The sequence below is a fragment of the Schistocerca serialis genome, chromosome 2 (assembly GCF_023864345.2).
Source record: "Schistocerca serialis cubense isolate TAMUIC-IGC-003099 chromosome 2, iqSchSeri2.2, whole genome shotgun sequence".
Classification (NCBI taxonomy): domain Eukaryota; kingdom Metazoa; phylum Arthropoda; class Insecta; order Orthoptera; family Acrididae; genus Schistocerca; species Schistocerca serialis.
The window spans coordinates 1162214221-1162230222 of NC_064639.1; the positions used below are offsets into that span (position 1 = coordinate 1162214221).

The 16002-nt window shown below is 39.3% G+C and overlaps 1 protein-coding gene across 2 annotated transcripts in view; it reads left to right on the forward strand.

The window, feature by feature from the left end:
- LOC126458625 (cytochrome P450 9e2-like) overlaps positions 1–15635 on the forward strand; it is a 53443-nt gene extending 37808 nt beyond the window's left edge. The window contains exons 7-8 of one of the 2 annotated variants that reach the window (XM_050095792.1): positions 12355–12618; positions 14701–15635. In XM_050095792.1, the coding sequence (XP_049951749.1) occupies positions 12355–12618; positions 14701–14867 (431 nt within the window). In that variant the 3' untranslated portion in view covers positions 14868–15635. The remainder of the gene's footprint in view (positions 1–12354; positions 12619–14700) is intronic. The other variant, XM_050095793.1, reaches the window with a different exon arrangement.
- The last annotated feature ends 367 nt before the right edge of the window (positions 15636–16002 follow it).

The window sequence follows — 16002 nt, forward strand, 5'->3', positions numbered from 1 at the left end:
TATGACAGAATAATGTTCATCAGACGTCTTAATTGAAAAGGAGAGTCAATTATTGGCCTAGCATTAACATAATACATTGAGTGATACAAATTATTGGCACTCATTGGCCATTTACCAAAATATGAAAAGTCAACATTGAAAACAAGAGCTAATTAATGACATAACTAATAAAATAATTCATTTAGTGACATTAATTATTGGCACTCAGTGGCCAGCAAGTATTGAATAGAATAAAACATTGTTCCTCATTCAATATTATTCAGATCATTAAGCAGTCATTATTAAAAATCAGCTAATTACAATCATAGCATTAATAATCATGGGCATTATAAGTAGTCTCATTACCATAAACAGTGGCAGTTATTAGCTAGTGACAAAGCATTATTTTATATATATACTTTTTTTTGTCTCATTAAGAAGTCATTACTCAAGTGACATACTATTCAGAGCTAATCAGTATTATTCAGAATTATCATAAACTAGTGACATTATGTGGGACTGGTAATACTTTTTTTTTTTTTTTGTTAGCAATGCATTGCGTTGGGATCGATAATTAATTGCTGAGGCATAACAATATTTGCTTTTGACCTATTGCTGCAAATGAGGATAGGTAACGTCATTCGTCATGAGTCAGCTGTAGCAAGGTTATGCAACAAGGCAGTATATGTGATCACATTTATAAATGATAGACACAAATGGGTAAAAAATAAAAATGCAAGTACTAAAACAGGTATAATAAGTAACAGGTTTAGTAAGTATCATGAAAAGCTTCTCCTGGAAAAAAAAAATACAAAATGGATTATTGAGCTGAAAGAAGAAACGCATACTATGCTGAAAAGTAGTGAACTTCGAATTAACAGGTAGTGAAATGTGTATAAAAATGTGTGCATAGCTGTCCTTTCCAAAACTTTCCGTGATCCTACTATGCAATATAACACCTGCTGTCAAAGCAAACTGCAACAAATACTTAAATAACTACATAGCATAAATACATAACTTCAACATTATCCTCATCTGTAAAGAAAAAAAACTTCATTATCAATCACTTCATTATCCATATTATCATAACTTCATTATTATCATCACCTATAAAGAAAAACTTCATTATTCATAACAGCATATCCTTCATCATTATTCATTAGCATTCATTATCATCTGCAAAAAAAAAAAAAATCACTTCATTACTCATTACACAACTATTCCTTATCTCTAGCATATTTCATCACTAAAACTAAGATGTGTAGTTCTGTCTGACAGCCTGCATCAATCACCTTGTATTCTGATAGAAAAATTAGTTAAGACTGCTATTCTATGAAGAGTATAGTATATTCTTGTTAATGCTTGTTAATCCTGATCCATTTACTCTTCCTCATAAAGTTATTGCATCTTCTTTCGTTTATTCCGCAGTTGAAATTCCCATTTCTGTTGAATTTATTTCTTACACGCATCATTTCTTTCTGAAATTGGTGAACAAAGATTAATGTCTTGCATTTAAATCATATACCCACTAAATAATGACTGGTTTATGGTGACATAATTAACCATACAGCATAACATGACAGAAAACATAATATGTCAAAGACATTGACAGTGTTCAGAGGCAAAATGTACAGAGAGTATCACAACGCAGCAGCAAAAAGAAAAATGTAAAACAGTCACGATCTTGAGATGTCATAGGGCAAAAAGAATGTCAAAATCAACTGGTGTGTTATACCTTAACTATTTCACAGTGCATATAAACAAAACTGGAATACAATCATACACAAAAAAATGGAAAATGTTCACGGTCTGATGTGTAACGACAAGAAAAGCGACCTGCTAACCTTACCTTGTCGGGCACTTGCCAAGAAAAATTACGATAATCATCAGTAATTAGTCATGTGAATATAATTGCATTAGTAAATGGCATCATAGTGTGTTGAATCATACAGTGTTTTCATTCAATAAAGGGTTTAATATTTGACCAATGGTGGTTGCCTTTCGATTTTCTGGTTCTCAAAGTTTCGACGTGTACAACATTGGGGTGAGGGATGCTGCGAATCCGATATGGACCTGCGAATAGAAGTTCAAATTTACTGCACTTACCTTTTAATTTGCTGGATAAATAGTGTGTGCGCACTAATATCTTCTGTCCAACGTGAAAGTCGCGGCGTGTACAAACCTGTTTTTGCTGTCTTCTCCTGCGCTCTGTGGCACGTTTGATGTTGTTCAGCGCAATGTCAATTATTTCATGGTGTCGTAGGCGACAACATTTAGGGAAGTTTACTAATTCTTTAATTTTGTTTGGTGGTTCAACGTTTTTCAGTATAACAGACGGAGATAGCATAGTGGATTCATTTGGAATGGAATTAATTACATCTTGGAATGAGAGTATGTGTGTATCACAATCAATATGTCTTTTGTGGCAGTATATTCGGCACAGCTTACCAATTTCTTTCATTAACCGTTCACAAGGGTTCGAAGAAGCATGGTACTTGGATATATAAATCGGAGAAATGTTTCTAGCTCGTAACATGCGTGTCCATATGCTAGAACGAAATTGTGATCCATTGTCAGAAATTACTTTCAACACATGCCCTACATGAAATAGAAAATGTTTTACAAATGCTTTCGAAACAGTTTTAGCAGTAGCTTTGCGTAACGGAGTGAAAGTAACAAATTTTGAAGTGAGTTCAACAGCGACAAAGATGTAGCAAAAACCTCTGTTAGTTCTCGGAATCGGACCAAAAATGTCTACAGCGGCCATATGTTTTAATTTAACAGGTACAATGGGATATAAAGGAGGAATATGTGAAGTGGTGTCTGATTTAGCTTTCTGGCAAATTTTACAAGACGCTAAAACTCGTCGTTTCCGTTTCTCCATGTTGGTAAAATAACAGTTCTGTCTCAGTATAAGAAAACATTTTCTTGCTCCGTAATGTGCGTAACTTAAATGAGTGTACCAGATTAATTTGTTAACCAGTTCGTCAGGAATGCATAATAACCAATTGTTGCTGTCAGGATGAGAGCGGCGAAACAGTATGTCATTGCGTACAGTGCAATGGTTTCTAATCGTAACATTATTCCTATCTTGCCAAAGGTGTTTAATTTCTTTCCACACGTTGTCTTTATTTTGCTCTTGTGCTATGTCCTGTAATGACGATGAAATAAAGTTTTCAAATGCAACTTGCTGAATGTACATGACACTTAAATTTGCTTTGCAGAAGTTGGCTGCTACGTCTTGCTGATTGTTGCTCAGGGAACACGATAGTGCGTCTGCTATAACATTTTGTGTGCCGGGAATGTGAACTATTGTAAAATTAAATTCTTGTAAATAAAGTTTCCATCTGCTTAATCTGTCGTGAGTGAACTTAGCCGAAAGTAAAAATTGTATCGCTCTGTGGTCTGTGTAGACGGTGGTATGTCTGCCATAAAAAAAGTGCCGAAATCTCGTGAAAGCCCATACAACACATAGTGTTTCCAGTTCTGTAACGGAATAATTTCGTTCAGCAGGTGACAGAATGCGGCTTGCAAATGCGATGTTTTTAATTACTGTAGAGCCATCTTCTTCTATTTCCTGAAAAATATGTACGCCTAAAGCGGTGTTAGAACTGTCGGTGGCAATGGAAAAATGTCTAGTAAGATCTGGGTGCGATAAAAGTGGAGCATTCAACAAAGCATGTTTCAGGTTCACAAATTCAGAATGTGCTTGCTTATCCCATGACCAAATAGTGTTTTTACCTGTTAATTGGCATAATCTGGGTGTGTCTAAAGCAGAGTGATGAATAAATTTACGAAAAAAGTTAATTAAGCCCAAAAAACTGCGTAATTGCTTCTTCGTCGTAGGAACAGTAATGTCACGTAGAGCTTGAAGTTTTTCCGGATCTGGCGCAATGCCTTCTGCTGAAATGACGTGTCCAAGAAATTTTATGGAAGTTTTGCCAAAGTGCGATTTACTAAGATTAACTGTAAGTCCTTGTGCACGAAAAGTTTGTAACAGTTGTTCAAGAATCAGATTGTGTCCAGACCAGTTAGCTTCTGCGATAAGAATGTCGTCTACGTACGTCGTAATTCTGTCTCTAAGTTCTGTCGGAAGTATTGTGTTCAAACCGCGAATAAAAGCTGCAGAAGAAATAGTTAAGCCGAATGGTAATTTGCAAAATTGATAACAGTCGCCAAAACAGAGAAAAGCTGTGTATTTTCTGCAGTTCGGATGAAGTTGAATTTGCCAAAATCCCGATTTCAAATCTAGTGTGGAATAAATAGCTGTACCATGAAATTTCTGTAAAAGTTCCTCTAGTGTCTGTGGTCGATCTGTTTCATTAATAATAATGTCATTAATGTGACGTGAATCAAGTACGAGGCGAAGTGAGCCATCTTTTTTCTTAACAATATGTAGCGGGTTTATGTATGGACTAACTGCCGGTTCTATAATTGCTTGGTCAAGCATATCCTGCAATTCCTTTTTAACCTGTTCTCTATGAATATACGGAATGGGATAATGCTTTGCTTTAAATGTGTCGTGCTGTTTGACTTGAAATTCATACATAAATCCGGACATAGTACCAGGAATGTTGTCGAAAACTGGAGCTTGCTGTAAAAGAATTTCGTGTAATTGCGTTCGTTCGTTGTGTGTAGTTGCACTGCTCTCTTTAACCTTATCAGAAATCATCTGTATTACGTCGTAGTCAGCTTCGTCTGGAGTATTATAGTTGTGTACGTACGTATCCGTGAACAATGTGGGATTACAGTCTATGTTATGTGACGCGGAAATGACCTCTGTGCGATTAATTGTTTGCTCTTCCGCAGATAGTGAGTGCTGAAATTCTATAGCAAATTGTATATTTTCATCCTTCACCATTAAATAAGAATTCTGAAAATCAATAACTGCGTCGTGTTGTACCAGAAAATTCGTACCTAAAATTACGTCTGTTGTCAATAAAGGAACAATCCAAAAATTTGAGTGGAAGGTATGACCTGCAATACAAAATGATAAATGCGTCTGTAATTTAACGTCTACTCCTTTACTCGGTACTGCTCCTTTCACTTTTGTTTTGCCTAATGGTAATGTCGGATACGTATTCTCTTTGTTGCTCTCGTTGAAAGTCTCCTCATTTATTACTGATATAGGTGATCCGGAATCGATTACTGCTGAGAATTTCGATGAACCAATTTTAATTTCGATAACAGGATGTGAAATAGTTTTCTGAACAAATGGTCTTTCCTGCAAGAGAGTGTCTCTGATATCGTCAAAAGTAATTACATTTTCGTGAATAACATTCTGTGTGTCTAAAGTAGTACTTGTATTATTGGAAGATGCGACCTGTACAGTATCTAGTCAGATTCTATCTGATGTGTTACTATTTTCAGCTGGATGTTGTGGCATTTCTACTATTTGAACTGTTCTATTACTTCTTCCAGACGTATTACGTTCTGGATGGTACCTACAGTCGGGTTCATTCATGAGAATGTGTTCTTGCGTATGATTTTGCTGTTGGTGAGACCGACTGTTATTATATGTACGCTGATAATTGTGCTCATCGTTTTTACGTCTGTCGTGAAAGTCATTCCTATACGGTGCATTGCGATAGGAATTGAAATACTGTCTTCTTTGTACGTAGTTGTTTCCTTGCTGCCGTGCGTTACTATTTGTTGGACCAGGGACTATACGTCCACTTGGCGAAACATTAAAGTTTGGTTGACCTTGTAGACTGCATTGTTGGTTAGGTATGCTAAGCGGCTGACTTTCATGCTATTGTGATGAAAAACATCTATTGTTACAAAAATGTGGTTCCGACTGCTCAAAATTTTATACATACTGATGATTACGATTTTATCTGTAATTAAAATTACGGCGGTAGTTGTCATTACGGGAGTGCCTACTGAAAATTGTCACATTCGGTAAAAGATTTGTCATATTGGGTTTTCATTACATATTCTTAGTTCTAGATAGAGCAATAGTTAAAGAGCACTTTTGATAGACATAAAGGATAGTAGAAGAGAAGGCAGCAGTGCAGAAAACTAAAGATGAAACAGCACTACTACAGCTCGGGGCCCTATGCTCGCTACGGCACATATTCATTAAAGCGTAATGAATCCCCTGAGGTCTTTACGCACTGCAAATAAATTTCAGCTTTTGTGTTATAGGCAATGGCGGTACAAATTCAGAAATAAATTGCTGTCTGCATGCTAATTCTAGTTTCTTCATTATAGGCAATGCTGTTGTAAATACAAAAATAAATAGTCGCATCTGGTTCAAAGCTAGCTTCTGCATTACAGGCAATAGCGGTGAAAGCATAAAAACAAATTGTCGTATACAGCTCAAAGCGTGTACCTGTGTTCTGTCATTATTAAATTCTTTACATTTTCTTGCGGATAAAAATTGCTCGTAATCTACGTACTCGTCATTGAATTTGAAAACACGTTCGGGTTTGTGTGTGAATCTGTTTGTCTGTGTCATTTCATACTTCAAGTTGCGTAGCTTTTCAGATTTTAAGTCGCGTAGCTTTTCGGATTTTAAGTCGCGTAGTCTTTGTAAATTGCTCACATTATACACGCTGCGTGACTCTGACAAATGCTCGCAAAGTGGCGGATTCTGTGACGTATTGGTGACTGAAATAGTTTTCAACTCTGTTACTGTAACACTTTCGTCAATTTGGTTGATCTGTCGTGCAAATTTCTCATCAACTTCCGTATTCGGAGTGTGTGAAACTTCCACTGACTCTAAATTAACTTCGTCGCGAATCTGTACTGCGTTTTTAGGGCATTGTTCAGTGATTGCATTAATTTCGTGTATCTGTGTTTCGTTTGCTGAACATTGTTCGGTGACTGCAATAATCTCGCCTTTATGTAATTCTGTTGTGCTTACACGTGTACTATTTAATTCTTGTGCAACCGTGCCAACTTTTTCATTACTGTTATTAACACAAGTCTTAGTATCCTCACGTAATTGTTCTGTACTGTCCTGACATTGCACTGTAACAGCTGTAATCTGCTCACTAACTTGTTTGTTCTGTTCTTTAAGGTCGTCTTGTTTTTCGTTTGTGAGTTCGAAACTTTTATCAATTGTTTCGTTAAGTTGTTTGTGAAAGACGTCTAATTTTTCATTAAGCTGTATGACCTGTTCACAAAGTTTGTCTTGTTTTTCGTTCTGTTCGTTCCTAAACTGTAGCATTATTGCCATAAATTGATCCAAAGTAACATTACCTACTCCATTATCTGTGCTGTTTGATTGTGTACCTGGAATTGTCGCGCTTTGTGTGACCATTTGGTCATTCTGCAATTTACAAAAAGGATTATCAGTCGGACGTACACTGTCACTCACTATTTCGGAATTAAATAAATCCATCGCACTTTGTGTATCCTGTTCATTTTCATTAGACAAATTTGTCTGTACGTTACTTGAATTTTCCAAATCGGGTGTGTTATGCTGGGCAGCGCTCATTACAATAGGGCGCCCCGCGTCATCGATTGTCGTCAAATCAACAGAGGACACAATCGAGTTCGTTTGTTCATCATTAAGGTCTACATCATTATTAATGGTTGGAACGCACTGATTGTCAGTGAACGCAGGATTGTCACAATTACTACCGGTCACGTTATTTAAGTCGGTAATTTCGTTCATAATACCTCGCGATACACTATTCATAGTCTTTCGCGGCATTTTTGCTAAAGTCACAATTATTCACAAATGAAATAAGCACAATGTAAAAACAACACACAAATACAACAGAGCAAGGAATTGCCGTTGACCTGTAGAAAGAAAGTCACAAGATTAGTAAAAGCGTAGCGCCAAATCCTAATTATACTTAAGCAAATAAGAGCAGATATCTGACTGTTTTTCAAAAGATTCTCAACGAAATTCGATCCTGGACTGGGTGTCGCAAAGTGTAACCTCCCCAGAAAAATTTAAAAGACAGAAATAATAAATGAATGGGAGCCAAGTGTAACCTTTCCACCGAAATTTAAATGACAATATTTAATAGAAATGGGAGCCAAACGTAACCTCCCTAGCAATTAAATTTAATGACAATAAAAATGAGAATCGCAATCAGACTCATGGTGTAAGCTGTCACGAAAATAATGAAAAACAATTCAATGCTAGTGAGACTTCAGTGACAATGTAAACTCAATTAAACCGAAATATCGGTCTTTGGCCCTGTGCGAAAAATCATAATTAATTTCTTACCTCATTGAAACTGCATGTCAAATTTCTGCTCTTATTGTTGGCCACGGCTTGGAGGAACTGCATCGCAAGTAATATTTTTTTTTTTTTTTTTAAATTTAACTGAAACTTTTCTTTAAAGGAAATGGAAGGAAATCGTTCGTTCAATTAAATAGTTCTTTTGTTAAAAATATTGCTTTGAAATCAAAATTATTATTGGGGCACTTGTTGAAAATTAATTACAATAAATAAACTTTACATTATCTGATGGTTACCTTAATTAACAATATACCTCATTCAGCATCTTGACCAGAGACCCATGTCGACGCCTGCGACTGCGTCCCGCTCGCGACCGTAACAGGACTAGACCACTACTGCCGACAGACTACATCACACAACTGCACTGGGCTGCTACTACCGACATACTGCACTGCTCACAGACTGCCCACTGACAGACTGCTCGCAACTGTACTGCACGACTACTACCGACCGACTACTGGACGCAACTGAACTGAGCTACTGCTACCGACAGAGTACTGCTCGTAACACTCGCGCGGTCAAGCGCATACTAGCCACGATAAAAGGCTCTCTGGTCAAAGATTTTAACGTGCCTCACCATCGCTGCTACGTTACATACGTGTTTCACTATAAACCACACCGCGATGCAGAACACCTCTCTTGTAGCACCTGCCACTGAAATTCGGTGATTATCTCTGTGACGCATTCGCGGTTCGCGGTTAGTAAATGAACCTGTAACGAAACGCGCTGCTCTTATTTGGAGCCACGCGGGGTAGCCGCTCGGTCCAAGGCGCGTTGCCACTGTTCGCGCGGCTCCCCCGTCGGAGGTTCGAGCCCTTCCTCGGGCATGGCTGTGTGTGTGTGTTGTCCTTAGCGTGAGTTAGTTTAAATCAGATTAAGTAGTATGTAAGCCTAGGGACCGATGATCTCAGCATTTTGGTCCCTTAGGAACTTACCACAGATTTCCAGTTTTCCTCCTGTCAGTCCTACCTGTCGTGGCTCCCATGCTGTCGAGCAGTTTTCAAGTATTGGTCAAACGAATGGTCTGTAAGCTGCTTCCTTTGTTGATCAACTACATCTCCTGAGTCCTATTTCAGTGAGTCCATCTGGCATCTGCTCTTACTCGCGATTAATTTTAATTCGTTATGTACGTATACTTCTAGATATTTTGTGGGATTAATTGCTTCGAGTGACTTTTCTGCAATCGTGTAATCATGCAATAAAGAGTCTTTCTCTCTATACATTGCTATTACATTTAATTTATGTATACTGAGGGTCAATTTCGACTTCCTAAACCAAGCGTTTGTCCCCTGCATGTCTTTCTGCATTTCGCTACACTTTTCTAGCTTCGCGACCTCTCTGTATATAACAGCATCACCCGCGAAAAGCCTCATGGAACTTTCAACGTTATCTTCTAGGGCATAAATTGTGAACGGAAATGGCCCTTTAACGTTTCCCTGGAGCGCACTCGAAGTTACTTTTACGTCTGACGACTTCTCTCTCTTGAAAATGACATGCTGTGTTCTGTTTGCTAGGAACTCTTTCGTCCAAGCAGATAGTTGGTCTGATATTCCGTACGTTCGTATTTTGCTCATCAGGCGGTTTTGCGGAACTGTGTAGAGCGACTTCCGGAAGTCAAGGAACGCGTCATCTACCTGGGCGCCCGAGTCTCCTGCACGAACTGAGCGAGCTGGGTTTCAGGCGATGGTTGTTTTCTGAACCCTTGTGGGGTGCTGCAGAGGAGATTTCCGGCCTCCGGAAAAGTCACAATACGTGAGCATAAAACGTGTTCCAGAATTCTACAACTGAAGTATTGGCGGTTGTTTATGTTGTATAAAAATGGAACCGCGAAGTTGTTTTGAATTTTGCTAAAGGAACGGAACAGAGTGCAGCGAAGGTTCAGAAATGTTGAACGTTGGCTGGCTCTGAGCACTATGGGACTCAGCTTCTGAGGTTATTAGTCCCCTAGAACTTAGAACTAGTTAAACCTAACTAACCTAAGGACATCACACACATCCATGCCCGAGACAGGATTCGAACCTGCGACCGTAGCGGTCTCGCGGTTACAGACTGCAGCGTCTAGAACCGCTCGGCCACTTCGGGCGGCTGTTAAATGTTGCTCACAAGGATGTGGAATCATTCAAATGTGTGACAGCCCCAGTGAAAACATTCTGTATCGCCAAGACGCAAAATAGCATGATAGGTGCCATAAAATGTGAAGGATGGTCTAGCGGTTCTAGGCGCGCAGTCCGGAACCATGCGACTGCTACGGTCGCAGGTTCGAGTCCTGCCTCGGGCATGGGTGTTATGTGATGTCCTTAGGTTAGTTAGGTTTAAGTAGTTCTAAGTTCTAGGGGACTGATGACCACAGATGTTAAGTCCCATAGTGCTCAGAACCATTTGAACCATTTTTTTTTTTGTGAAGGATAAGCTAATTACGTTCCTTGAGTTTAATGAAATATTTAACCGTGAATTCTTGCCACTAGGTCGAACGGCCAATAAGAAGAATCAGAACTTACGAAAAGAAATAGGACTAAGAGACTCCTATCACTAACGTCGATTCGCAGTAGGATTTTGGGATATATATTGTGTTCGAGCATTTTAAATTAGCCTACCTCCAAAGAAACGATTTAATGACAAATAGTCAAACGTGTTCAGAAAAATCATTAATGTGGAAAATCACTAGCTCTTTATCCACACGCAGTAACTAGTACTATCGACAGAGGATCTCGGACTGATTCCATACTTTTAGATTGTCGGAAGGCTTCGGAAACTGTTCCTTTCAAGCAACTTCTGAACGAATGGTGTGACTACGGAATATAGTCTCAGTTGTGGGATTGGACAGTTGTGCGACTGGATTCGTGTTTTCCTGTGAAAAAGGTCAGAGTTCGTAGCAACTGAAATTAAATCGTTGAGGAAAACCGAAGTAATATCCGACATTTCCCAAGGAAGTGTTGTAGGCCGACTGCTGTTCCTGATCTATATAAACGATTTAGGGGACAATCTGAGCAGCCTTCTCAGATTGTTCGCAGCTAATGCTATCGTTTGCTGTCTTTTAAAGTCATCGGATGATCAAAAGCACTACAAAAATGATATAGACAAGGTAGCTGTATGATGCGAAAAGTGGCAATTGACTTTAAGCAATAAAAAGTTTGAATTCATCCACATGAATACTAAAAGCAATTCGCTAAATTTCGGTTACAGAATAAATCACACAAATCACAAGCCTTCCAGTTCATCTAAATACTTAGGGACTGCAGTTGCGAATAACCTAAGCTGGAACAACCGTGTCGATAATGTTGTGGGGAAAGGGAACCAAAGACTGCGACTTACTGGCAGAACACTTATCTTTCCTGGAGTATTGCTGCGCGGTGTGGGATGCTCATCAGGCAGAACTGACGGAGGACACAGGAGAGGTTCATAGAGGGGCAGCTTATTCTGTATCATCACGAAACAGCGGAGAGCGTGCCACGCGCGTGATACGCGAATTGCAGTGGCAATCATTAAAACAATGGCATTTTTGTTACGGCAGCATTTTCTGATGAAATTTCTGTCACAAATTATCTCCTCCGAATGCGAAGAGGAATCAGAGCTCACACGCAGAGATTTAAACGTTCGTTTTTCCAGTGCGAAGGAAAACTGAACTCTACCCACAGACAAGCCAACAGCGTGGTCACAGACATGTACCTCAGAAAAAAATAAAAAATAAAAATAAAAATAAACGCCCAGATTTGTGACAAGAAAAAGTCATAGCTTTTGAAGAAAAATAAAGCCTCCGCACTCACTTCGTTGTTTGTTATTGAGTTTTTGGTCAAATTTCAGAGTTTTGGAAAGATTTTCCCTTTTGCCAACGCTTTATCGAATTCCCAAAACAGTAGACAAATTATGTCTTCACATGTAGCACTTAAGATACGGAGTGTGTTCAAAAATTATAGGAATTTCAGAGTTTTGGAAAGGTTTTCCCTTTTGCCAACCCTTTTTCCAATTCCCAAAACAGACTCAACGTGCTCTGTCAGCGGTACTTTTTCGACCTTGTCTGTGCTTGTAAAACTAAGTACTTTTAAGAAATTTTTTAAAATTTTTGAGGACGGAAAAAAGTTATAACAATAAGACGCATGCTGCCTTCCACCGGTGGTGGACCCCAGCAGTATTTTCACTGGCTTAGCTGGGAGTTGTTCTCTTGCTGCACACAGAGACACTGCGCATGTACACGCCCGGCGCTGTGCTGGACCGCAAGTGCGTGCGCGCCTACAAGCTGCCGGCCACAGAGAGCTGCCCCGGCCTGGAGATCCAGCCTGGAGAAGGCATCTGGGTGCCGGTCCACGGCATTCACCACGACCCCAGGAACTACGAGGACCCCGAACGTTTCGACCCCGAGCGCTTCAGCCCAGAGAACAAGCACCTCATCAAACCGTTCACGTACTATCCATTCGGGTCCGGACCTCGAGTCTGCATCGGTAAGTCTTTGTTGTGTCCCGCTTTTACTGTCTCTCTTGAGTTCTTACAAGTTAAAAACGAATCATGTGACTCTGTTTATAGTTGACAGTTTAATTCTCTTGGTTTAACTATCTTATAGTAACCTCACTGAACAAAATATAGAGATCTATGTTATTGTAATCTAATTGAACAAAATATAGCCCCATAGTGCTCTCTTCGGAACGCTGCAGATGCTGTAGAAACTGGTACCAGATGCTCGGGTACGCTCCAAAGCGAACATAGTCGTGGACATCCCAGTCGCTTGTATAGCTTCAGCACACATGTAGTCATGACAGAGTGGCATTAAGGATCACGTGTGTAGATGTGTCTATGAACACTTCGTGAATGAAACTGCCAAATTTGTTCGCGCATCAGGGCACACTCTTGAGCTTGCCAACAAGGCGTGGCATATAACTCGCAGTCATTTAAAATGATGTAACAACAACGGTCATAGTAATATCCTAGCCGTTTGGATCACGTCTTGTGAGTCAGTTGGTTTCGAACCCGACAACAATTTTTGCTGTCAGCGAATGCACAACCATCAAAACCAGTTTCTGAGCAAATGTTATGATGGGAATTGCATGCCGTGGACATGTGGAGCAGGATATCTCGCAGACAGCCCTAGTTCGCAGTGGTACACAAAGCTACAATAGTCCAAACAACACAGAAACTTGGCAGTAGCAGGCTGGACGCGCGATGTTGCTTTTCAAGTGATGATCTAAGGCATCCCAGACCACCGATGGCCACCTGAATCGTTTAACGTGCAGCGTGTGGGATGTGTGGTGCAAGCCAGAGGTGTTCCTTTGATGTGGCTGTAGCACCAAAATGGTCTCTGACATGCCCGAAAGAATACACACCACATAACTAAGGCGATGACGGCCAATGATCCATACAGATGCGTTGACCACCGTGTCCAGACGGCGTAGAGGTCTGTGCATCTGCCTCGTAAGCAGGAGACTCCAGTTTGAATCCTGGTATGACACAAATTTTAAACTTGCCGTACTGATATAAATCAGTGCCTACTGGCAGCTGATGTCTTTCATTCCTTTGAGTCTTGATTTATTGTAGCTGCAAGATCAAAACGGTGTCTGTTCTTTTCGACATGTCTGAAAGAATAGACACCACATATGCTCTTATATTTCGTCACAATCTTCAATGAGCGTCTATCGTGATCAGTATGAGGACGAGTAAATTTGTAGCTGTGTCCTTCAGCCGATCACCACACTCACTCCCCAGATGTCACCAAAGGCTTTTAAGGTTTTTCAATTCCCTTCAGGTTTTCAACAAATGGTCTCCAATTACAAGAGCAAAGATTTTGGGGGCAGCAGTAGTGCTACTTGAAGTTTTGCACATTTAATCCCCATGATCCAGTGGTTTTACCATTTCTGTAATTGCAATTGCTCCCCATATCCAATGTTCGTGGCCAATATTGTAAGAATGATATTCGTTTCTGACCAATATTGTTTCCTCTAGAATTGTTTCAAGGTTTAGTATAGCCATTTACATTTTCTTTTGCTATAATTGTCTGTAAAATTCAGGGTGGAATGGTGAGTATTCTGTGAAATGACAGGAACGATCATTCGAAGTTAAAAAGTGTAGTAAACATTGACTTTAACTGCAAATCTGAACACCTACTCGTCTTCGATATTGTGAAACGAATTACTTCTACAGGAAGCTCTTTACTTTCTATCTTTTGAGAGGTGATAATATGGACTAATACAAAGCAAAACAAAAAGAAAAAGAGGAAAAAGTAAACGTGGGCTCTAATGTGTGTATCTTAAGAGGTATGAACAATTGTTCTGCAGATGTGTTTCACAGTGGCAAACGTGAATAAGCTCTCATAGTTGTTAAGGTTTGAATTCTAGAGGCCATGTTTATTAGACTTCTTTGCTTCGAATGAACGCTCGTGTCACGTCGCTGATCGTCGACCATTCCTCCTGGGATATCCTGTTTCCTAACGGCGGAAAATGTGTCGTGGTGTTGATTACAAAGCCGTTGTTCACTTTTGCAAAAAAATTCCAATACTATACAGTCTGCTTCTTACCACAACTGTCGTGTTTCAGCCCAGAGGTTCGCACTGATGGAAACCAAGGTTGTGATGGCGCACCTGCTGTCGCGGTTCAGCTTCTGCGTGGTGGAGAAGACGCCCGTGCCGCTCGTCATCCAGCCCAACAACCTGTCGCTCGGGATCAAGGGAGGCGCTTGGGTTGGCATTCGGCGTAGGTCTTGAACACTTGTCTGACGTGCGAGAGAGTGAAGTATTACCGTACTACGACGAACTGCGCCAAGAAATAATTTGTAGTTATTACACTTAAGCTCAGAATACGTTATATGACAAAGGAGAAGTTAAGAGGATGAAAATATCAAAATAATCCAGTCTCCATCTGTAAAAGTCTCTTCACAAGACTCTATGATGACTCTCGAAGATTTTCATTGAATGCAGTCCAATGTATTCAAAAGGAGCCATGGCAGATATTCGGAACGTGTCGATCAAGTAAGGGTAACCGCGACATACGACACTGAAAGTCGCTCCCTGTAATCACTTCTTCTCAAGAACTGCTAAAATAGTTTTGAATATGGAGTAAAAATTAATTACGATGAGAATACTGGGCCATTAGTGTCATCTACCATCGTAATGACGTAACGGGAATCTAATCGATTAATCTTAGCTTTTGACTGTTCCATTATTTTCTCAGCAATGTGGCATCTGACCAAAGAGAGTTTCGAAATTCTGACCTATGCTCTACGTTAATTAGACTGAATACTGAAGATGATACAAGGTAAGAATGTAATTGTATTATTCTTAAACTCTATTTTGATGTGCTTTCACTGCAGGACAAATTTCAAAGAGAAATACCCACTGCTGTATTTTTTATATCTAAGAAGACTTAAGGGTTTTTATTTATCAAGAACATATGTTAATTATATTATGTATGTGATATTTATAAATTACAGTATTTTTATAATTTATTTTGCTATGGATGAAACATTTCCATGTGTATATTAACGATTTTTGTCATCATATATACAGTATTTGTGATTTTTTATTATATCAATAAAATATACTTTGCCTTATAAACATCCTGTCGCCTCTGCAGTTTGCACATACATACATATTCGTTGCACAGTTTTCATAGTAGTGGGGATTAAAGATCCAGACATATATATATATATATATATATATATATATATATATATATATATATATATATATATGTGTGTGTGTGTGTGTGTGTGTGTAAGGATGTAATTGTACATATCTGTTAGTAATATAAACATATACAGTTGATGTTCCTGAGACATACTGAGTCCCACCTGTATCTACGATAATGTTGTAGGCTGACGCAATGAATTGAAATTAGTAC